Source organism: Odocoileus virginianus, chromosome 11, assembly GCF_023699985.2.
Source record: "Odocoileus virginianus isolate 20LAN1187 ecotype Illinois chromosome 11, Ovbor_1.2, whole genome shotgun sequence".
Lineage (NCBI taxonomy): Eukaryota > Metazoa > Chordata > Mammalia > Artiodactyla > Cervidae > Odocoileus > Odocoileus virginianus.
Window position 1 is genome coordinate 11,785,796 of NC_069684.1, and position 25,342 is coordinate 11,811,137.

The following is a 25,342-nucleotide window of genomic DNA, read 5'->3' on the forward strand; positions in this document are numbered from 1 at the left end:
TTCTGTCCTGATTGTTTTTGAATATTTTAAATTTCTTGTCAACATATAAGGTAAATATTTTGAGAATTTGCATGTCTGAAAATTACTGTATTATAAGAGACAAGCAAGTATTGCATATTAACAAACATATATGAAGTATAGAAAAATGGTACTGATGAATCTAGTAGAGAACAGACTTGTGGGCCCAGGGGGGGAAGGTGAGAGTGGGACACCCTGAGAAAGTAGCCTTGAAGTATGTATACACTATCATGTGGGAAATAGACAGTGAAAGGGAAGTTGCTAAATAACACAAGGAGCGCAGCCTGGCACCCTGGGATGGCATAGAGGGACGGGACGGGGTTGATAGGGAGGCTCAGGAGGGAAGGGGTATATAGATGTATATCATTATGACCAATTTGCAATTCATTGCAGAAACCAACACAAAATTGTAAAGCAATTTTCCACCAATTAAAAAATAAAGTTAAAAAAAAAATAAACTCAAAGGATTAGTTTGTAGGTATAGAATTCTTATTTGGACATCATTTTTACTCTGAAATGGTAGTTTTGCTAAATTTTATTCAAATTCTGGTGTTAAGGTTTATATGTCCAAGTGAAAGTCACTTGTGTTTATGTGAAAGTTACTCAGTAGTGTCTGACTCTTTGTGACCCCATGGACTATACAGTCCACGTAATTCTCCAGGTCTGAATACTGGAGTAGGTAGCCTTTTCCTTCTCCAGGGGATCTTCTAAACCCAGGGATTGAACCCAGGTTTTCCACACTACAGGCAGATTCTTTACCAGCTGAGCTACCAGGAAAGCCTGTTTATACATTCAAAATCATTCTTAATTCTGATTTGTAGTAAGTGACTTATTTCTTCTCTTTTGAAGTGTTATGGATCTTCTTTTTATCTCCATTGCTCTGGCAATTTCTAGTTTTTTTAATTTATTGAGCTCTATGTTATGTGAGATATTTTAGTGTGATGACTTCTGGTCTGGAAATTTTTCTATTATTTCTCTGCTAAATCTCTTTTTCTGAAACTACTACTATTTTAACACTAGGACCTCTGAACTAATACTCCATCTTATGTTTTCTTTCCTCTTTTCTTTTTTTTTTTTGTTTCCTCTTTTCTATTCTCTGTGTTTTTTGTTAATTTCCAAGGAGTACCCTCAGATGTATCTGCTCAAACTTCTCTGCAATTTTTTATTAGGGCTATCCAAATTTTGATTTCCAAGAGTTTATTTTTGTTTCCTGATCACTTCTTTTTTATAACCTCCTGTTATTTTTTGGATTGTCTTTTTTTTTTGATCAATAATTAATTTTATTGAATTTTCACTAAAAATATAGGTTTATCTCTTTATTTTACTGAGATATAAACAACAAATAAAAATTGTATTTATTTAAAGAGTACAGTATGCTGATTTTGTATAAGTATGTATTGGAAATGATTACCACAATCAAGCTAATCATCACATCTGTCATCTCACCTAGTTACTTCTCTTAGCTCTCAGAATAAAACTTATAGTTCCTGTGAAATTACCTTTTGGTCTCTGAATTGTCTCAGTGTGCTGAGTTTTTTTTTTAAGTTGTTCTGCTCTTTTTTGCATTAAAGGATTTCCTCTTTGGTTCAATGATGCCTGGTGGTCCATTTGTGTTTATGAGAACTAACAGCAATGTGTGCGTGTGGTGGGAAGTGCCTGTGGAGTGGTGAGTTTCTGAGTAGCGACTTTACTACAGGGATCAGGCAGACAGTGAGCTCCAGACCTTTCTTCTTGGGCCTGTCAACTTCTCCACAGAGGAATTACCTAATCCTTGGCCTGGGGAACTGACTTAAGCCTGCTGTCAGCATTCTGGGAGCCAAGTGAGGGAAGGGAGCATTTCTTCAAACTATCTGAAAAATAGCACTGACTCTTGTTTAATTTGTTCTGTATTTCGTCCAGATTTGTTGGGATTACTGAGACTTCTCTTCATGAACAATTATAGTAAGCATCTGGGCCAATCCTAGAAGCTGTGATTCTCACCATATACTTTAAACACTGTAAGACTCTAAAAAATCATCTTTGTGGATGATTAAATCGTTTCATCAATTTGCCATAATGACTGACATTTTTACCACTAAACTTTGTGAGCAAAGCTTCCTTTATACACACCTATGTTACCTGAAAGAAGTATACATCATCAAATAACATACAATGTTAGCTAGTTATCTCTTAATCTAGATTCTCTGAATAGCAGGCAGACAGATTTCTTTTGACTGGTAAGAGAGTAAAGGAAACACATATAATACATGATATACTAGCCTTCATTTCCCTACTGGAATATCATAAGTGAGGAAACTGGCGGATTTGGTGCTGTGTAGAAATGGAGAAAGAATACAAAGAAATAGAACAATATTTTTGAAGGGAAAACAAAATTAATACTGGTTGGCTCTGTAAAAGTAAGAACTTAAAAGCGAGCAGAGTGGAAGGGGCCCCATAGAATGTGTCTGGGGGTTTTATGGACCGGTTCCCTCGAACAGTCTAAAGTAGGAAAAGAAACATGATGTGAGGGTGACATCACTGAGAAAAAGGGATTGTTATCTATCTATCTAAATATCTATCTATCTACCAGGTAATTAAGCATTTTTTGGTAATCTAAGTAAGCTATATAGATTCACAGGTACTCATGCAAAGAGAATTAGAGAAACGAGATTCTACATGAAAGTTTAAAGTTAAAATACCACATTTATCTGAAATATCTGAACTATCCTGATAATTGAGACAAAATTGTGTCAAGTCTGCATTTTTAAAAGCTTATGTCTGTAAGTATTTAATACAGATGGATCCAACCAAAGAAAATAAATAACTGGATTTCATATAATTCAGGAAATTCAGAAACTTCCCAAGTCCTAGAAACAGTGTTTGTGCTGCATCACCTTGGTGAGGAGGCTACAGAATTCAGTGTCTAGAACAGTTTTTATTTCCCTGGGTGATTCCAACAGGCTTGGGCTTGCTCACTATTTTCTAAGGACCTCACTGCTTGGACACTGAGCTCCTCCACAAAGGGATGCAGGTAACTGGGAAAGTTACGGTTTGCTCTAGGTATAGCTGGAACCTGGGTTAGGGAGGAAGCCGGCAAAACTACTGCTGAGTCTGAACTTCCGGGAGCTGGGAAGCAGGCCACTCTGGTTTTCTTAAACATCAAGGCCAAGCTTCACTGAAGGCAGGGTTGTTTAATATTCAAGAGCTCAGACTGAAGTCCATCTCTGCTAGTTATATTACTTATACTTGAATTATTTGGAGTTTCAAAGAAAAGGTCTATCTTCTTCTTTCTGCTCTTGCTTCCTTCGCACTGTTGCTGTGTGCATGCTTAGTCGTGTCAGACTTTCTGTGACTCCATGGATTGTAGCCTGGCAAGCTCCTCTGTCCATGGGATTATCCAGGCAAGAATACTGGAGTGGGTTGCCATTTCCTTCTCCAGGGGATCTTCCTGATCCAGAGACTGAACCCACGTCCTTTGTGTCTCCTGCATTGGCAGGGTGGATTCTTTACCACTCCACCACCTGGGAAGCCATACATCCTGTTTATTTCTTGTGTTTGTGGGTTGTGCAGGGTTATGGTGCAGTGTGTAAACATTAGCTGTGTCTTATCAAACAGATTAGGTTATGATTTGACTTGGGGAAACTTTAGAAATGAAAGGTAATAAAGGATTACAAATTTGCAAGTAATGCAATATACTACTTATTTAAACTAATTTTACATTGAGGGATTAGACATATTATCAAGACTTTGCATTCTTACCCATAGAGATTTATCTAATGCTTTAAGCAAGTTATTTTTTAGATTTTTTGTAAAGAGAACTTTTGAAATGGAACAAAATTTTTACAGGTACTCTAATTTGAAGATGCACTCAGATAAATCCTCTTACAAAGCCAGGAGCTGCCACCTATTTTATCTGTCTTCAAAGATTGGATTTGAACCAGAAGTTACAGAGAAATTTAGGTGTTCTTTAAATTTTTTTCCGAAAGACTAAGGTCCTTAGTCTTAGCTAGATTTTTTAGGGTAAAATAAAAAGAATGAAAAGTGAGGAATTCAAGCATCTAATTCGGTGAGTTGAGATATATGAAATACATTTATTGAAACATTTAGGATCTCAAAACTAAAGTTCTTTCCTTTAGCATTACTCTTCTGGTTATTGACTAGAGGTAAATTATGACTCAGTGTTTCAGTTTCATATTAAATGAGAATTAGGTACCCAGGAGCCAAATGATAAAAAGGACTTTGTCTAGGAAAATGTTTTTAGGAAATTGTGCATGTGATTAACAAGCAAGTCTCTTTTTCTAAGCTATTGCTTTGTTTTCACAAACACTACAATTGTCTTTGATGGGAAATGTGGACAACTTACATTAGCAACCCATGTTCTGAGTTAATAGCCTGTCTAACTATTAAGTCATATGTCTTTGAAGGAAAAACTGAGAGGAAAGGAAAAGAAAGATGTCTCTTCTTAAATTTCAAAAGAGAAACTCCCATATCCTTTTCTTGCCAATACTCTAAGCTGGGCGTGAATTTGGTGATTGCTGGACAGTTTTTGGTGTGGATCTTTGGGTCAGTGTGGAAAGTGCATGCCTTGCCTGTCATTTCTAATCCCTGGCTCTCAACTCAGGACTTTTTGCTTTGATAAAGCAGTGAGGAGAAAGGGCTGGTCAAGGTAGTCTAACAATGTGAAAAGGCATGAAAGAAACTCTTTGCTTCATATTCATAAGACTTTCTTTCATTTTTCTAACCTAAGGCAAATATTAGATTTTAAGTGATAAAGATTTTTACTCTAAATTTGATTAGGTATCATTCTGAAAAAGCTCTGCATATCTCAACATGGGTAAATCTTGACAAGGTAAGCCTTAAATGAAAAAAAAAAAAAAAGCCAGTTGAAAAGAATTAATTTAATACAGTACCATTTATGTAAATTTTAAAATGCTTTATATTTTTATGGCTACGAAGGCACATGAGAAAAACACATTTACAGTCACAAGAAGGATGAGCACCAGCTCCAGTAGGGCCGTTATTTTGGGAGAAGGAGACAGATGAAAGGAACAGGGTGGGCTAGGTGAATCAGGACTGTGGTTGTAATATGTTTTTTTTAATCAAAAAAGGAGAAAAATATACATCTGAAGCAAATATGGCAAAATGTTAGTACTTTTAAAACCCAGGTTTACACTATTTTAGGTTATTTTGTAATATTTGCTACTTAAAAATTGGCAAAATTTTTATAAACAAAAAAGTCTCTGAGGTTGCTAAAATATTGGAGCTCATTTAACAAGGCTTTATTGGGAATCTACTGTGTATTAGGTATTAGGGAGAGTGCATGAGGGTGACTCTGTCCCTACCCTAAGGAATTCACTGTCAAGGGGGAAAGAGATACCCTTGACATAATAAATACCCATAATCATGTTATACCTGGTCATCACAATCATGCTATACATAATGGTTTCTACATGGAATGATTAACTCTGAGATGATGACTTTACTGGCTGAATCTTAATGAAACCTAGACCAAGTTAATGACAAAAAATCATCATGAATTGAATTTTAAAAATAACGTTTTCATATTTAATATTTCAAATGGATTGCTAACAAAGTATTCTCAAAGAGAGGTTCTCAAATATAACTGGCATATGCTCCCATGTAATTTATTTAATAAATATTCACTATGTACCTTAGCAGATTTCCTTTGTGGTACCTTCTAACTCTGCCTTTATGATTTATATTTTTGTTCATGAAAATGTCTTCACGGCAAGATAAATCTTTCCAGAGAGTGTTGTCTGGTCTTCGTATTTTTATCTCCCAATCCCTAGAGCTTTAAGTATATATGTATTATTTATGTATAAACAATAGCAATGGTTCAATAACAATAGACAATAGCAATGATAAATTTTTATTGAATGCCTACTATATGTTATTGGATCATAGTAAAAGAGTACTTAACTCTGAACTCAAAATTCAGGGTCAAGGGTAGAAGGAAACATACATAGATTTAATATCTATATTTCCAAAAATATGTGGATATAGTACATGAAAAATGTAATGTCACATATGAAGATGTTACAAATGACAAATTTGTAACATCACTTCAGGCAGTGAGTGATCACTTCAGTGAAGTGATTCACTTCAGTACAGTGAAGTTACATCACTTCAGGCAAAAGAAACACTATAGTTAATTACCAAGAAGGTTGGCAAGACATTTTGGAATCTGAACAATGCACTACTGGTTCCCCTTCTTGAGAAAATATTAATGCAAAACAGTAAATTTTTTTTATACCCAACTTTTGTCCAAAGAAAAGCTAGCACAAAATAGCGTTCTACTGTTGGGGTAGAAAAAAAAGCCATTTATTCTCATGGCTGTGCTTGGTGGCCAACAGATTTTCATCAAAACTTGTTAAAAATAAAACAGTAACTATTTGACATCTCAATTTTAATTAAAATGAGCATAATGTGATACCAAGGTGAGAAGAATAGAAGAGATCCCTGATAAACCAGCAAAGAGGGAACAGTTACAGTATCTGACTCACAGGAGTAAATACACATTACACCTGTTGGCTCAACAGAAAACTCCATTCCTGGAACTCTACTGGGTATGTTATTTGCATACATTGGTCCCCTTAGCGAACAACTTGGGGTTCTAAAAACTTTACCTGAACCAAAGTCCTGTTTGTGGAAGACTTTTATCTGTGTCCAGAAGACAACATTGATAACAATGAAAGGGGACAAATCAAGCAAACCCAGAAATGTTGAAAGCATTCATAGTTGCTAAGGAGATAGAAAGTAAAGTCAACACAATTTAAAGGCCAGTTGTGGCTCAGCTGGTAAAGAATCCGCCTGCATTGAGGGAGACCAGGGTTCAATCCCTGGGTTGGAAAGATACCCTGGAGAAGGGAAAGGCTAACCACTCCAGTATTGCGGCCTGGAGAATTTCATGGACGGTATTGTCCATGGGGTCACAAAGAATCGGACACGACTGAGCAACTTTCACTTTCATGTCAGAGAGCAATAGTTCAAAATGTTGGGGCCGTAGCCAAAGGGAGATCTGAGCATGTGCATGGTAAAGAAAGTGGCAACATCCCATCTGTAATGATGAGAAGAGAGCTTTAGGTCTGTTTCTGGGCTCCCAGGATAGCCTTGTGAACCCCTCTACGGTCCCCCTTCCTAACACAGCTGGCTCTCACTCACCCACCTTTGCTGGCTACATCCCTGTGAGGACTTCTCTGCCATCAGGGGGAATGGGCAAGGCTTCCTGTTCTAGGAAGAAGTCGTCTGAGTTGCAGAGTCTCTGCATTCTAGAACAGGAAGGCTGGAATTTGACTCCATCTTTTGCAGCTGTATTTTCCTTCCTGAATCCCAGTTGTTCATTTGGTTCCTAAAAGCCAGTTTCCATGTGAATGCTGGCCAAGCCCCAGAAGATTACTGATCTCCTTTATGTTTTCACTTACCTCAGATCCATCATCTTTCCCTCTCTCCATGGTTTAGGGCTATCAGTGCGAGTAACACTATTAATAGTGATTGATGTTTACTGAGTTCTTACTCTGTTTAGGGTACTGTTCTGAGTACTTATTCAGAATTGACTCTTTTAGGTCTCATTAACAGGTTGAGGTTGATTACTTTTCACTCCCATCTCACAGATGAGGAATTAAGGCACAGGTAATAAGTAGCTGAGACAGGACTTGAATTTGGGCAGCTCACAATTTTCACCAGTGAACTACACTGACCTTCATGTTAATCTTATGTGAAGACAGAATTATATGAGATATTAAAGAGCATGAAAGAAATACAGTGAATGACTTTCAATGTGCTAAAAATACCTTGATGTGAAAAATGCTTTCTGATGATAAATGTCACAGTTACCATGAAATCCTCTTTGAAAGTCATAAGAGCTGTTGATTTTGTGTGTTGGGATAGTGGTGGTCTTTTATTTACACCAATTCAAAAAAATTGCATATACTATATTATAAGAAATTTAAAAAAATTCAGATAAGACACGTCTTCAGAGAGCCTTAGTCTAGTATAGAAAGCATGACATGGAGACAAATATATACATAAGAGTAAAAGATGCTATAAATTTATAGCAGGATCCATAGACAATTGTGATCAAATTTATCAGAGGTTAAGCCATGAAATTAAAAGACACTTACTGGAAACAGTGTCAGATTTTATGTTTTGGGGCTCCAAAATCACTGCATATGGTGACTGCAGCCATGAAATTAAAAGATGCTTAACTCCTTGGAAGGAAAATTATGACCAACCTAGATAGCATATTAAAAAGCAGAGACATTACGTTGTCAACAAAGTTTCATCTAGTCAAGGCTATGGTTTTTCCAGCGGTCATGTATGGATGTGAAAGTTGGACTGTGAAGAAAGCTGAGCACTGAAAAATTGATGCTTTTGAACTGTGGTGTTGGAGAAGACTCTTGAGAGTCCCTTGGACTGCAAGGAGATCCAACCAGTCCATCCTAAAGGAGATCAGTCCTGGGTGTTCATTGGAAGGACTGATGCTGAAGCTGAGACTCCAATACTTTGGCCACCTCATGCAAAGAGTTGGCTCATTTGAAAAGACCCTGATGCTGGGAAAGACTGAGGGCAGGAGGAGAAGGGGATAATATGATGAGATGGTTGGATGGCATCACCAACTCGATGGACATGGGTTTGGGTGAACTCCAGGAGTTGGTGATGGACAGGGAGGCCTGGCGTGCTGCGGTTCATGGGGTCGCAAAGAGTCAGACACGACTGAGCGACTGAAATGAACTGAACTGAAGAACAAGGAAGATTTCACAGAGCAGGATAGACAAGATATATGATCAGGTAGCTGTCCTGATCAAATTGTCTAACTATATTTTTTGTTTTTTAATGTCTGAAGACCCAGATTTCACAGGAACTTGGGACTTCATTATATCTTGTTCTTATTCAAATTATAGTTATAGGAATTATGCAGTATTGAAGTGTCTGTGCTAGTTCTGTTTTCCCAATGAGTGCTTTGACAATTCATAAATAGATTTGCCAATTCATAAACAGATTTGGAGAAGGAAATGGCAACCCACTCCAATATTCTTGCCTGGAGAATCACATGGACAGAGGAGCCTGGCAGGCCATGGTCGGTAGGGTCACAGAGTTGGACATGACTGAAGCGACTAAGCACACAAATATATTTGCATAACTGGCTAGGTTAGTCCTTGTGTGAGGTTGACATGTCTTATGGCTCTTAAGCTTTGAGAAAAGCTTTCTAGAGATTGTGACAACCCTGAATTAACATTTTGCCTCAGTTATTACCTAATTGTGCACATTAATTATCTCATGGAGGAGTCTGCTGTGATGATGGATGAGAAAGTCTATATAGGACCTTTCCTGCTTAGGAAAGGTCACAGTGTTCTCTATAATGTCTAGCTTTAAAACATTTCAGATGTGATTCCTAAGCTGAAAGCTGAACCACCATAAGAGCATTCCATGGTAACGAACCTGCATCTGTTGGACTCCACTTGGCAAGCTGTTGCAGGGCTCGAGACAGATCTCCATCTGAAGCTGTTGCAGGGCTAGAGACAGATCTCCATCTGAAGCATCTAGCAGTGTAGCAGAAGTAAGCAGGTATTAAGCTGAAACTTGGGAGAAAATTATAGTTAAGGCAGTTGTCAGAAATGAGTTGCAACATCTCAGAGGAGAAGAAACAACAGCACTCAAGAGACATTCTTTCCAAGGAGGGAGATAAACTTGAGATGCCACTGGAAGTGTAACTTATTTCATCATATGTGCAGTGCCATGCATGTTTGAGCACAGTATTTTGAGTGAGTGATAGTTGCCTCCTCTGTAACACACACCATACCTGGAGCTCCAGGAAAGGGAAACTTAAGCAATAAAAGAGAGTTCCCATATGTGATCTAGCAGGGAGGAGGGTAAACATCAGTGAAACAGGACAGCAGGGCCAGGACTAAGGTGAGGCTAGTGAGGCCAGTCTGTGCACGTGCAAGGTTGGATCCTCTTTATTTAAAACTGCAAGTTTTTTGTTCACCATGGATTTTTCACACTAATATTGATTTTTAAATACTGTATTCAAATATTATTTGTCTGTGTTTTGATGCTCATTTAAATTTTGTGCCCCAGGCGAGTACCGTCTCACTTGCCTTAGCCTAGTGCCAGCCCCTCTTGACTACAACTGAAGTAAGATGTTTCAACACTTACCATAGCCTAGAAGATAGAATCACTGCATTTTACTACAGATGTGACCTCACAGGGCATCATCTGATGTTACCTGAACCCAGAGGCTGAAATCAGAGAGCCTCAGGACCATGTGTAGCCTACAGATATGTTTTATTTGCCATTATCATTGTTTATTTTTGAAAATTGATTTAGTGGCCCCAGATGTGGAACAACTGACTGGTTCAAAACTGGGGAAGTTAGTATGACAAGGCTGTATATTGTCACCTTGTTTACTTAAATGAGGAGCACATTATGTGAAATGCCATGGCTAGATGAATCACAAGCTGGAATCAAGATTGCTGGGAGAAAGATCAACAACCTCAGATATGCAAATGATGCGTTCTAATGGCAGAGAGTAAAGAGGAACTAAAGAGCCTCTTGAGGGTGAAAGAGGAGAGTAAAAAAGCTGGCTTAAAATCCAACATTAAACAAAGATCATGGCATCTGGTCCCATCACTTTATGGCAAATAGAAAGGGAAAAAGTGGAAGATTTTATTTTCTTGGGCTCCAAAATCACTGCAGATGGTGACTGTAACCATGAAATTAAAAGACACTTGCCCCTGGGAAGGAAAGCTATGACAAATCTAGACAGTGTATTAAAAAGTAGAGACATCACTTTGCTGACAAAGGTGTGTATAGTCAAAGCTATGGTTTTTCCAGTAGTCATGTATGGATGTGAGAGTTGGACCATAAAGAAGGCTAAGTGCCAAAGAACTGATGCTTTTGAACTGTGGTGCTGGAGAAGACTTTTGAGAGTCCCTTGGACTGCAAAGAGATCAGATGAATCAATTCTAAAGGAAATCAGTCCTGAATATTCATTGGAAGGACTGATGCTGAAGCTGGAACTCCAATACTCTGGCCTCCTGATGGGAAGAACTGACTCATTGGAAAAGACCCTGATTCTGGGAAAGATTGAGGGCAGAAGGAGAAAAGGGCAGTAGAAGATTAGATAGTTAGATAGCATCATCAATGGACCTGAATCTGAGCAAACTCTAGGAAATACTGAATGACAAGGGAACCTGGCGTGCTGCAGTCCATGGCATCACAAAGAGTCAGATGTGACACGTGACTTAGCAACTGAACAACAACAACAACAATTTGAAATTGAAAGATTTCTTCTAAGACAACATGGATATCTGACTTCTCTTGGAAAACTAGAAGGTTTAATACACTGGATCCATGTTCTTTCATGGCAGTAATCAACTAAATATGACTAGAATATCTCCTCCAGTTCACTGGTTCACTAGACCCACTTCATGCTTATATGTTCCTGCCAGATGCTGCATGCATTGCCGTTCTGAACCCTAATTAACTGCAGGATTCTTTCAATAATATCTCTTAATAATGGACTTTTATTCATTTAAGGAGTATTTATTTTTGTGCTTATTATATGTAAGATATTGTGCTTAGGAACAAGATGGTAAGATCCCTTCTCTGTTGGAACTTGTTTTAGTCTCACACACAATGTTATGGGTTGAATTGTGTCCCTCCATAAAGGTATATTGAAGTCCTAGCCCCAGTACTTGAGAATGTGACCTTACTGGGAAAAGGGGTCTTTACCGGGGTAATTAAGTTAAAAATGGACTTCCCTGGTTGCTCAGCAGTAAAGGATCTGCTTTCCAATGCAGGAGACACATGTTAGATCCCTGGGTTAGGAAGATCCCCTGGAGAAGGAAGTGGCAACCCACTCCAATATTCTGGCCTGGATAATCCAATGGACAGAGGAGCCTAGGGAATTACAGGCCATGGGGTCACAAAAGAATTAGACAGGACTTAGCAACTAAACATCAACAACAGGAGGTCATTAGTTGTGCCCTGATCTAGTATGACAGGCATCCTTCAAAAAAAGAGAAATTGAGACACAGAGCTAGACATGGACACAAACAGGGAAAACAATGTGAAGACATGCAAGGAGAATACAACCATGGGACTGGAGTGATGCATATACAAGCCAAGGAATGCCAAGGAATACCAGGGATTGAGGGCAAATACCAGAAGCTAGAAGCAGTAAGGAAGGATTCTCCCCTGGTGCTGTCAGCTTAATTTCTGACTTCTAGTCTCCAGAACTAAGATAAAAATGTCTGGTGCTGTTAGCCACCCACGTTTTTGACGCATTGTCATGGCAGCTCTAAGAAGCTAATATAGGGCAATGACTAAATAATTTGAAGAAGTAGTTAAATAACAATTATGACCACAATAATGAGGGGAGAGTCCAAAATGTTACAAGAGTGTATCTGTTGGAGTGATGGGTTGATCTAATTAAAAGGTTATGGGGCTTTTTTTGAGGAAGGAAAATCCCATAAACAGAGGAGCCTAGTGGGTCACAGAGTTGGACATGACTGAGTACACACACATACACAGGCTGAAGCCTGAAGAAATAGTGTAAGTTAGTTCCTAGTAGTAAGGGAAATAGGCACAGTCTAGGCTAGAAGGACTGGTATGTGTGAAGACCCTAAGGAAAGAAGGAATAGGGGATACTCAAGCAACCAGAAATGAGAGGAAAAGCTAGTGAGCCTGGCCTATATAGTAGGTATATTGACTAATCAGCTATGTTACATTGGGGAAGTTATTTTAACTTCTCTGAGGATAATAACAGTACTTATCTCATTGGTTTTTAGGAGGATTAAATGAAGAAGTAAATAAAACGGTCTTAAAAGAATGGCCAGCACACATGCTTTGTTAGATGTTACCTCTTCTTATGAGTCCTGTTCTTGTTGTTACTATGATTATTCACAGGGTAAAGACTTTCAAGGCCCTGAGAATGCTCCTAGACGATTAGTCTCTATGGTGAAGGCAATGGGAGGTTAGTGTACGCTTCAGGTCTTCAACTTAACTGGATTTTATCTCTAAAAGTTTCCTCTGGCCACACCGTGGAGGATGGATCAGAGGGTAGTGGAGATGAGGCCACTGGTGAAGGTCCTGGGAACAGGTGGCTGTGGGGGTGGCATTCTTCTTGCCTTGTTCACTTTGTAGAATTTGGAGAGATCGCACAGTCATCTTAACAATTTTAAAAATTCAAGAAAAAGCTGCTTTCTTCTTTTCTTTCTTTTAGAACTAACATGCCTTGGGTGATATATAGGTTTTTAATCTCAATTCTTCCATAAACTTAGTAGAAGGCCTTGAGCAAGACTTGTATGTGTTCATTTAATCATAGACACAGAAACATACGAGGGAAAGTTAGATTGTATGTGTGTATGGTGACACGGGGCTTCCCTTGTAGCTCAGCTGGTAAAGAACCTGCCTGCAACGTGGGAGGCCTGGGTTCTAGCCCTGGGCTGGGAAGATCCTCTGGAGAAGGGATAGGCTACCCACTCCAGGATTCTTGGGCTTCCCTTGTGGTTCGCTGGTAAAGAATCCACCTGCAATGTGGGAGAGACCTGGGTTCAATCCCTGGGTGGGAAGATCCCCTGGAGAAGGGAAAGGCTACCCACTCCAGTATTCTGGCCTGGAGAATTCCATGGGCTGTATAGTCATGGGGTTGCAAAGAGTCGGACACAACTGAGCGACTTTCACTTCATGATGACGTTAACGGTGATCTTAATGGTGACATTGAGATCTCTTGTTATTGAACACATTAACAAATATCTTTAAGAGAGTTCAAACCTCACAGTCTCTATTTGCTTTTCTATTGCCTTTATATCTTGTGACTTAATTTTAGAAGAGAAATCGAATTGATTTGTTCTTCACACACAAAAATTGATTTCCTCTTCATGTTGTCAGAATCTGTGCTCTCAGGTGAAGAAAAAATGCTAGATTGGCAAATTTTCACAACCAATACAAGTTTTAAATAAAGTACTGGATGTGCTGAAAATTCATTAGGAAATGAAAGCCATCAAGAAATAAATTTAAGTTTAGTTCTCTCTGAATTTATGGCTAATTTTAATAAAAAGCACCACATTTGATATAATTAGTTTGCCTAATGTTGGCAGACTAAAAGTTATTTTAAAATGAATCCATAGTTAGTCTAGATACATATCAGTGAAATGTTCATTTCCTAGTGATAGTTTATGACACTCAGCTTTGGAAAGAGGAAGAAAATTTGGAGTAGAATTTCCTCTTTGTAAACTAAGTAAATTCTAATGTTTTTGGAATTTAATCTTATAACAGAGTACCATTATGATAAGAATTTCTTTACAACACCCTTAATCAAGACCTTATTCTCTTTTGAGCAAAGTTATATATGAACATTAACATATTTTTATCAGTAACATTTAAATGTACTTACTGTTTAAAGAACTGATTTTATAACAAAAGTTGGGTGTTTTGACTTACATAAATTTTCAAAACTTAAAAAAAATCGCATGGGACTAAAAATTGCCATTATAAGAGATTCTTGTTTACATTTTAAAATCTTATCATTCTTCATATTTTTGTGTATATGTGCTTATTTATATATATAAGCAAATATATAAAGCCATTAAAAAAGATATTGCTGAGTGTTATATATTTTAGAGTGACTTTAATTTTTGCAAAATGAGCCTCTTGACAAATTTTTCAAAGTTTAATGAAAAGAATAACTTTTTTTTTTTTTCATTTTTCAGGGTGAGGTACTTTAAACCAAAACCCCCTCAGTAACTCGATGATATTTTTCCGATAGACACAGACATGGTTTCACTGGTGTGATTCTTTCCTTATTTTGACTCCATGATTAGAAAGATTTGGTGTCTTTTTTTCTGCAGTGTATCCCACGTACTAGAAAAATGCCTTTCTGCTGCATGTGTGTGCGTGCTCAGACACTTCAGTCATGCCCAGCTCTCTGTGACCCCAAGGACTGTAGTCCGCCAGGCTCTTCTGTTCATGGAACTCTCCAGGCAAGGATACTGGGGTGGGTTGCCGTTGTCCTCCAGTGGATCTTCCTGACCCAGGGATTGAACCCTGGTCGCCTGCATTGCAGACAGATTCTCTACCGCTGAGCCACCAGGGAAGCCCCTTCTGACACACAGAGGTGCTTGACAGTGAGAGTGAATGGTGGTAAGGCCAATGCCTGGCGTGATGTGCCAAACACGGGCGGAGGGCCCGAGTTGTCACCTCGCCCAATTTCTTACCACTGCAGAAACCTCCTCTGTGACGGCAAGCGCCAGTAGAGTGAACCCAAATCCTGCTTTTCCTCCAGGGTTCTTAGCATGCTCCCTGGACTAGCAGCGTCGGCATCACCTGGGAACTTGCTTTTCATGCCAGTTCTCAGGCCCCCACACACAAAAGGCACCAGAAACTCAGGGGCCATGCTCAGCAATCTGTGTTCTGGAAGCACTCCAGGCGATTCTGACGTTCACTCCAGCCTGAGACCTACTGCTCGAGACAATGCGTATATGGGCACTGCCTATATTACCTCTTTGCTTTCTTTGCTCTTCTCCTAATAACGGCCAACTTCCCTTCTGATCGACATATTTGAATTTTAGGTTTATGAATATTTCAAAATCAATACATTTTGGCATTTTTAAAAGATTGCAATTTATTTATGGTTGTGCTGGGTCTTCCTTGCTGCACAGGCTTTTCTCTAGCTGTGCTGAGAGGGGCAGCTCTCTAGCTGGGATGTGCTGGCTTCTCGTTGCAGTGGCTTTTCCTGCTTCTGAACACCGGCTCTGGGGGAGGTGGGGGAGGTGGTAGGCTTCCATAGCTGCAGCTCCTGGCCTCTAGACACAGGTTCACTAGTTGTGGTGTAAAAGCTTAATTGCTCCGAGTATGTGGGATCTTCCTGGATCAGGGATTGAACTCATGTCTCCTGCATTGGCAGGTGGATTCTTTACCAACTGAGACACCAGGGAAGCCTCACTTTGGCTTTCGAGAAATTGCCTTCTTAAAGTAACTTGCACGACTCAGGTCTAATACTTCACAGCTTACTTGGAATTTAACTCTTAGAGGTTATAGTACTATCTGTTGCTGCATGGAGAATTATCCCAAAACTTACCACCTGAAAACAAGAAACATTTATGGTCTCATTGTTTTTTTTTTTTTTTTTAATGTTTTCAGTTGAAGTGTGATTGATGTACAATGTTGTATTAGCTTCAGGTACACAGCAAAATAATCCAGTTATATATTGATATAGATTAATATGCATATGTGTATGTATATATGTGTTTGTGTGTTTTGGAAATTAATCCCTTGTTGGTCTTCTAATTTTGCAAATATTTTCTCCCATTCTGTAGGTTGTCTGCTCATTTTATTTATGGTTTCTTTCATTATGCAAATGATTTTAAGTTTAATTAGGTATCATTTATTTATTTTTGTTTTCATTTCCATTACTCTAGGAGATGTAATTACTCCCCCACCCCCCCACCCCCCCGCCAAAAAAAAGTACTGCTGCAATTTATGTCAAAGAGTGTTCTGCTTATGTTTTCCTCTAGGTGATCTCACAGTTTTGGAGGCTTAAGTATTTGGAAGGAAATTACTTGGGTGTTTGTAGTTCAGGGTCTCTCAAGAGGCTGTACTCAAGGTGTTGTCTATGACTATAGTGATCTCCTGACTCGAAGGGAGAGGGATCGGCCCCCAAGCTCACTTCCATGCCCATTAGAAGAGCATAGGAGACCACCTCCAGGTTCACACCGGCTTCTCCTCCCCCTTACGACATGGAAGCTGGCTGCCACCAGGGGGAAAGATCCAAGACCCTCACCCAAGGGTAAGAGGGCACACACAGTCTTTTTATAACCTAACCTGGGAAGAGACATCCCATTGCTTACACTGCATTTTGTTCATTGGTAGCCCACTTTTGAGGGGGGTGGGTTTAATGCAAGGCATGAATACCAGCAGGCAGGAATCATTGGGGGTCAACTTAGACATCCCCATATAGGTAAATTATTTCTCTTTTCCTCCACTTCCTTGCTTTATATTGTCTTGATTAGGATATTCTGGTATCAGGAATCTCAAGACCAACTGGCTTATGCAAAGAGAAAATATGTAAGGCTTATAGTGTAGTTTGATACAGGGAAGTGATCAAACGTTGTCACAAGACCTGGTCATTTTGATTCTATCTGCTCTTTACTGGCTTCATGCTTAGGTAGCTTCTCTTCTGTTGCTGGCACAATAGTCTCCAAAACCTTCAGATTCAAGGTCAGAGGTATAGCAGGAAAGTCTCTTTCCTCAGAATTCCTGGCATAGGTTCCATTGACTGAGTGGGCCACAGGCCTGTGCCTGAACCAACTGAAAGACCAAGGAATCATGACTGTGTTATTGAGGCCTGGGACACACTCAGCACCCACAATCAGGGGTGAGTCCCACAAGAAACATAATAGCCATTAGCAGGGAAGGTAAGTGGCCTTGGAGGGAGGGCATCAGGCAGACATTTCACGGAAGTACTGCCTATACGTGTTGACTCCTCTGAGTTTGCATGAACTAGAACCTCTTGGATAATGGCCACCCTCTTCCCCAGCATTTCCTCCCCACATGCAGGGGATCACAGAGTCCAGTTGATCTACTGACACCGCCTCTCTTATCCTCTCTTCCACTCCCATGTAAGTCACCGTGAAGTTCTCACCTGGACTAAGCAAGAGCATCTAACTCCCTGAATACGTTTCCATTTTTGTCCCTCTTCTGTCTGTTCCCTGTGTAGCAACCAGAGTGATTTCTTTCAAATGCCACCTGATGAAGTTAGATGAAAATCCATCAAAGTCCCAGTAACTAAAATCCAAGGCATTATGACCTAGTGTCTGCCTGCCTCTTTAACTTGACCACTGTCTTACCACCAGTCCTCCTCTCTGAGCTCCCCACATTCTCCAAGCTTCTTCCTGCCACACGGAAGGGCCACAGCTCTCCCTCCTGCTGAGGAGGGTCTTTCCTTTCATATGTCTCCCCCTCTCTGCCCTTGCTCATCTTCAGGCCCCAGTTGTGATGTCACTTTTGACAGGCCTTCCTGGACCGTCCAACATTAGGTACTCTCACTGTACTCTGTACCTTCTATTTATCACACTTATCAGAATTTTCATTTTAGGTTTATTTAGCACCTCCCCTCTCTAGACCATAGGTAATGAAGGCAGCAGCCTTGCTATAGCCACAGAGCTTCTGTTTGGTTCCTCGTAGGTACTCAGTAGATATTTGATAAATGTGATGCATTTCCCTCATCTAAGACCTGTGCAACTGTGTTCTCCAGAGGATCAAATAGATGACGAGATTTATTATAGAGTTGGGATTTGTTGGTGGTCTTGTTCGGCTGGAGCCCCCTGGTTCATTGGGTTAGGTCAAGCATAGGAGAGAACGAAATTCTTTTTGAGGACCTGCAATATTAAACATATATATGTGTTTAGCTCTTAGAACAATCTCTTGCAAGTTCAGTGTAGTATCCTTATTTTGTGGATGAGGGAACTGATGGTCAGAGAGAGAGAAGGATTCCCGCAAATTCACATTGTTCAGAAGTGGCAGAGTTAGGATACTTACAGAAGTGACTTTGATTACAAAATTCCAGGTCTGAATGGAACTATGGAAAAGTCAGTGGCATACTCTGTTTTGTTTTATCTTTGAGTAGGGCAAGGTCAAAAAGAAAATTAAACATGAAAGTGAAGTAGTATAGATTTCTTGCTGCTAGTTGGAGCACAACAGAAAGTCTGAAAACACTGGAATGAGGGGAATATGGAATTTGGGGGTGCAGAGTCTTTTTATGATGTATTTCAGGGTTTCCCATCCAGGAAAATAAAGTTACCAGGTGTTGAGTAGCCTGGGTCTGGGAGCATGAAAGAAATAGAGGCCGTCTAGTCTTTCTAAGACACCTTTGATGGGATTTATATGCACTGAAATGCAGACATAAAATTAAACAGGATAAACCATCTCATTTCCTTCTTTCTCAAGTTGCAATGATACATAAACTAGTCTATTCCCCCTTTTTCCCTTTTACCTCAAACATGGTGAGTAAGCACAAGAAGGCTCTTACAGGGATAGGAGGCTTTAACTGGGGGGTTGCAGTGGAAAGTGGGGCTGGAGTCAGTGTGGAGACAAGTTTCTTGTTTTTTTTGAATTATTTGTGAGGTGAAGCTAGCTTGTTGGAATGATTCCTGCTAAGTCACAGTTTGAAATTTTGTTTCTTTTTAAAATCTTCGTTTAATATCTCTGTAAGGTAAATCTACGGCCCCCTACCCCCAGCCCTATATATATGTGTGTGTGTCTGTATGTGAGTGTCTGTGTGTGTGTGTCTGATATGAGGATGTGCAAGGGGCACATGAAAGACTACTGCAGCGCATGACTTGAGAGAAGGGAAAATGGCCAATCAGCATTTGTGACTGGTGATGAGTCTTACATACCGTGAGTAGGGAGGCACTACACGGGAAACTTTATTTATTTTTAAAAATATTTATTTATTTACTTACCTACTTGGCATCATCTGGTCTCAGCTGAGCAGGCAGGATCTTCACTTCGTCTTTTGTTACGGCGCATGGACTCTTTAGCTGTAGTCCACGGCCCCAGAGTGCATGGGCTCAGAACCTGCAGTGCAGTGCATGGGCTTCGTTGCTCCGCAGCCTGTGGGATCTTAGTTCCCTCAGCAGGGATTGAACTGCTTCTTTTGCATTGCAAGGTGGATTCTTAACCACTGGACCACCAGGGAAGTCCCCACAGGCAGATTTAAACTATGAGTTAATCTCCCACTTTAGTAAGTGTTAGCCAAATGGACAAAGGACTAGTGCTTGGCAAGGTGTGGCTAAATTTGCAAAAGACCCAAATGCAACAGAAAAGAACCATCAAGTTGTTAACTAAAAGGGGAAAAGTTTAAAAAAAAAGGCTATGCAAAGTGTTTGGGGTCATTTTACCAGGAGAACAAGAAGCCTATAATAGGGTAGAAAATGATTCTGAAGTGAATTCATTTCATTTTCTATAAATGCAAGATACTTAGTTCCAAAAACCTAGAAGGAGGTCAGGTAAATGATGTCTGCAATCACACTTTCATTCATATGTTTATCAAACACCTATTTATCTGTAGTCACTGGTTACTGTTGATACTATGGGGAACACAGAGCCATGGTTTATATGCTAACTGAACTTCAGTCAGTCAGTTCAGTTGCTCAGTCGTATCTGACTCTTTGTGACCCCATAGACTGCAGCATGCCAGGCTTCCCTGTCCATCACCAACTCCTGGAGCTTACTCAAACTCATGTCCATCCAGTCAGTGATGCCATCCAACCATCTCATCCTTTGTCGTCCCCGTCTCCTCCCACCTTCAATCTTTCCCAGCATCAGGGTGTTTCCCAATGAGTCAGTTCTTCACATAAGGTGGCCAAAGTATTGGAGTTTCAGCACCAGCCCTTCCAATGACTTACAATCTTGTTAAGGAACTGAGCTTTTTGAACCGAGCTTACAGTCTGGTTAAAGAAGCAACACAGTGTGACAAGTGCACAAACAGAAGCATAAGTGAGACACCAGACTAGGTTTCAGGAGAAACTTCAACAACTGGGTGATCTAGAGAATAACACCTATGATGGTTAGTTTGATGTGTCAACTTGGCGAGGCTATGGCGGGGGTGGTTTAGTTGCTAAATCATGTCTGACTCTTGGGACCTCATGGACTGCCAGGCTCCTCTGTCCATAGGATTCTCCAGGCAACAATACTGGAGTGAGCTGCCATTTCCTCCTCCAGGGGATCTTTCCCACCCAGAGATGGAAGCTGGGTCTCCTGCATTTTGCAGGCAGTCTCTTGCATTGCAGGTGAATTCTTTACAGACTGAGCTACCAGAGAAGTCCCTGGCTAGGCTATATCACCCAGCTATTTCATCAAATACTTGCCTGGGCATTGCTGTGGAGGTATTTTGTAGATATGGTTAATGTCCACAATCAGTAGACTTTAAGGAAAGATCACCCTTGATGATGTGGGTAGGGCGCAACTAAGGTTTCCCAGAAAAGAGGAAATTCAAGACCGAAGCATCAACTCTTGCCTGATTTTCCAGAATTATTCTAGAGCTTTCAGACGGACCTGGCAGCCCCCCGTAGTTGTGTGAGCCAAAATAAAATTCACACACACATATCTTATTTGTTCTGTTTCTCTGGAGAACCATGCTGAAGCAGGATCTTAGTCATGTAAAGTTGGCGAGAGGACTGGGGAAGGTGTATGAGGGAAGGTGACCGTATGTACAGAAGCCAGGAATGAGAAAGAGAAGCCAGACCAGGAAGCTTTTTACATGGGACCTAGAGAGTCTGAGAGTGAGAGGATCAGATTCACATTTCGCAAAGGACATCTGATTATTTTATTATTGAAAGCAGAAGTCGAGAACACCGTTTCAGTACCAGCAGGAAGGAATTCCTAATAAGGGAAATATTTTTAATAGGAGAAAGAAGGAGACAGCCGGCTGAGTCTATTCTGGAATTTAAAAAGTAATTTGGCATCTCAAATGGTTGACGACCACAGCCTCGCATACAGCGTTCTTTTTACAATCCAGAGCCCTTCCGTTTTACCTTCCCTCCTTCACGTCTATAGCTTTACGCGAGGACATTCTCCGGGTCCCTGGGGGGATGCTCCGATCTGACCGAGCAGCGGTTCTGGAAGATAAACTCTCTCACAGCGCTGGAGGTGGGAGGGTGCGCAAAGTGGGAAGGAGGATAGAGTTTACAAACCGGCTGAAGTTCCGTTACATCCTGTGTGAGGCGAGAAGGCTCGCCCATCACAGCTGCAGCCGGGCGTCTGCCCGCTTTCTGCCCGCTCTCGTGAGGGTTCGGTTCCCGCCCCCACAATCGCCAGGGGTCCAGCTGCCCCAGCGCGGCGGTCTGCCAGTCTGGGAGGTACCTGCCAAGCTGGGATCCGGGTGCGGAGGTGCGCGCGGAGCACCGAGTTCAGACTGAGGTCCGGGGGTCCCTACCGACCACCTTCGCAACCTGTGTGCCCAGCCAAAGAGGTCTTGCCCTGAGAACCAAATGGATTTTTCTTCCATTTCCTTTGCATTCCTGCATGTCTTCACCCTGGCTCCCGGTGCCTTCCCCATTCGATCAACGTTGTGCGGACAGAAGCTAGTTGCCCAGGTCCAGCACCCTGGAAGACCGGGGGTGGAGGGCGCTGGGACTTGATAACCCTTCCCCAGGCGCGGGCTGGAAGAAATCAGCATCCTGATTACTGCCCCCCACTCCAGGGGACGCAGGGGGTACGTTTCTGTACAGCCCTGGTGGGGGAGGGAGGGAGCATGCCCACGTGCTGGAGTCCAGAACCCCGCTCCCCAAAGCTCGGCCCCACACCTTGCAACCCGACCTGGTCGGAGACAGGTTGGAGCCGGGTGTACCCGAGAGCGTGAGTGAGGGTGTAGAGAGCGGGGGCAGGGTTAGCGCACGGGTTCGAGAGGACGAGAGGCAGCAGGTGAACCCGAGGGCCGTGCCCGCAGGCGGGGACGCGGATTGAGGGGGGCCTCGGAAGGGCCAGGGGAGACGAGGCGAAGGCTGGGCTCGCAGGGCTGGCGGAGCGGCGAGCCCAGGCGGTGAGACGGCCGGGGAAGGGGGGGCGGGGAGCCCAGGGGGAGGGAGTTCCGAAAGGAGGGAAAGGAGCGAGCCTGGAAGGGAGAGCGGCGGCGGCCGGCCGAGCTGCGAGCTGGAGGGCGCCCGGCGCGCCCAGACCGTGCCACCCCCCCCTTCGCCCCCGGGGCGCCGAGGGCTCTGCCGGGGAGGCGCACAAAGACATGCGAAGCGGGGCTGAGCGAGGCTCGCGCACAAAGACGCCGGGGCGCACGGCCGCTCGGGCTGCACCCACCGCCCCCGCGCCGCGCCGCGCCGGGGCCGGGCCAGCGCGCAGCCCGGGGCGGAGCGCGCGGCGGCGGCGGCGGCTGCGGGCCGGCGCGGGACCCGGGTCGCCCGCGCTCTCCGGGTGACCCGGGCCCGGCCGCAGGCGCGCGCGGGGGCGGCGGCGCCCCAGCCCAACTTGGCCTCGGCCTCGCCCTCTGCCCGGCCCGCGGGTGTCCCCTCCTTCCCGCGATTCCGTGTCTTCTCACGCTCCCCTCCTCCCTCCCCGCGTCCAGCCCTGGCTCTCCCCACCTTGTAAAACAAAGCCGGGGGAAAAAAATGCCTGCCTGTGCAGCTCGGAGCGCGCAGCCCGTCTCTGAATAAGAAGTGAGTACAATGGCGTGTTGTTTGTAAAAGCTTCAAGTCCGTCTTTAAAAAAAAAAAAAATTGTGAATGCTGCATGCCTCATGCTTCCCAGCGCCTCGCGGGAGAGAGCCGGCTATAGAGCAGGAGGTGAGACCCCCGGGTACCCCCCTCTTCCCCATCTCCCGCCGCGCGTTTGCCGTCCCAGCCGGTCCCGGGAGGGTTGCAGAAGCCAGCTGGCAGCAGGCGGACGTTTTCCACCTTTCGTTTCCCGTCCTAGGTGTTGGATCCCAGTCTGGGGTTGGAGGCAGATCTATCCCCGGATCCACTCCTGGCTGCTTCTCCTCACTCTCCCGCGGGTGCCTGGGCGTTTTGCATCTGTCTTGGGTATAGGTTTGGGACACTTACGGGAGTTTCCGAAGGAGGAGGGTCAGCTCTTGGGAGTCACCCAACGGGTGACCCTGGTCACACTTGTTGCCCACAGCGCGGTGGCATAGGCAGTGGTACTGAAAAAAGCCCATTTCTCCTGGAATTGACTCGTCAGTTGTGGCCCGGAGCGAAGAAGACAAACGTGGGTGCGGATGAGAGGCTAGGCTTAAGCGGAGGCTGTGAGGTGCTGCAGGCAGAGAAGGGAGGGCCTGATGGTGCCAGAGTGTGTGGAAGGGGTGAATCTTTGATTCCTTATTCTAAGGAGCTTCTCTTCATGATCATACATCAAAGGACATGGAGATGGAAACCCAGAGGGTTCCCCATATTAGATCGCGTGGAAAGACTGTTGTTTTTTATTTTGTTGTTTCACCAGTTTCTGCCCATTCTGTCTGCCAAATGTGCATTTTATATATATATGTCTGCTAATTGAAAATAAAGCAATAACTTAAAAGAATTAAAATACACCAGGATATATTTTAATAATACACACACCACACACAGTCTTTAAAAAAAAAAACAACTCTCCTTTTTCCCCCTAATCATATAAAAATAATATCTTAGTTTGGCATTGCAGTTTAGGATTGGGATTTGGGAGCATCCAGGTAAACGGTCTTGGTGTTTTCCAGTGCTGCAGACCAGAAATCAGTGATGGGGAAAATCAGAAAGATGAGAAGACAGCACAGAGAACTGGGGAGGAAAGTCTTGGACAGCTTCCTTCAGAGAGATAATGTGGAGTTTCTGAGTGATTTTCTGTTATTTTTGTTCCAAAGATGGCTTAATTTTAGACGATGACCTTTATTTTTCACTGAGACTCACTAAGCAGCTTGGAGGTGGGGTGAGGTGGCTAGACAGCACATGACAGTAATTTCAGCTGTTATCAACATTTCTATTAAAATGTTTCAAAAAATTAAAGCCTTGAACACGTGCTGTGCCTTGCTTAGTTGATCAGTCATGTTGGACTCTGTGGTCTACAGTCCAGACCCCATGGACTGTATCCATGAAACACATATCCAGTGCTTATTTGGGATGAAGTTTCCTTTATGAATATCACGTGTTAAAAGGTGTCTGCTCATTTGTGGTTTGATTTGGAGCAGGTGACTGTATCAGGAGGAAAATGTGTACATATCTGTGCATAGCAGGTTGAACCATTTGAAACTGCTGAAATGACCTGTACTTATGTGGAATCCCTGCTTGGAGCCCAGGCTCCAGTTACTTCATCAGAGCGCTGACTTCCCTTCAAAGTCAGAATCCTTCAGAGTTATGCTGATTGAGGAGCGCTCTGTTATCTGCCATCATTACACAACACTCCTCACTTAGGGCTGGCGCTTCACATAGCTTTGTTTGCAAAGCTTCTTTCTGATGGGCAACAGAAGATTTATTTTATGAACTCTCAACTGTGGCAGTCCTACATTTAACTCACAGTGGTAGACAAGAGGGCAGAGTATGTAGTCATGTGAAGATTGACACTCCTTATTCCCTTCTTATTTTCAAGTAATTTCAGGTACCTGTATGATGTTTGGGTGCAGTTGCATAGGTATTTCTTGTGTGCTTACCTAAAAAGTGTTATTCAGATTAGGCTATCCTTTTATTAAACACCAAAGTAATTTTGAGCTTCCCTGGTGGTTCAGCAGTAAAGAATCCACCTGCTGCAAGAGACGTGGATTCAGTCCCTGGGTTGGGAAGATCCTCTGGAGAAGGAAATGGCAACCCACTCCAATATTCTTGCCTGGGAAATCCCATGGACAGAGGAA

General features: G+C 42.3%; 1 protein-coding gene across 4 annotated transcripts in view; it reads left to right on the forward strand.

Annotated features, from left to right (window-relative positions):
• KCNK2 (potassium two pore domain channel subfamily K member 2) overlaps positions 1 to 25,342 on the forward strand; it is a 204,646-nt gene that overhangs the window by 59,978 nt on the left and 119,326 nt on the right. For 2 of the 4 annotated variants that reach the window (XM_020899296.2, XM_070473931.1), the window contains exon 1: positions 23,211 to 23,312. The exons of 1 other annotated variant lie outside the window; for it this stretch is intronic. In XM_020899296.2, the coding sequence (XP_020754955.1) occupies positions 23,267 to 23,312 (46 nt within the window). In that variant the 5' untranslated portion in view covers positions 23,211 to 23,266. Of the gene's footprint in view, positions 1 to 22,901; positions 23,187 to 23,210; positions 23,313 to 25,342 lie in introns of those variants that run through there. One more of the 4 variants, XM_070473934.1, reaches the window with a different exon arrangement.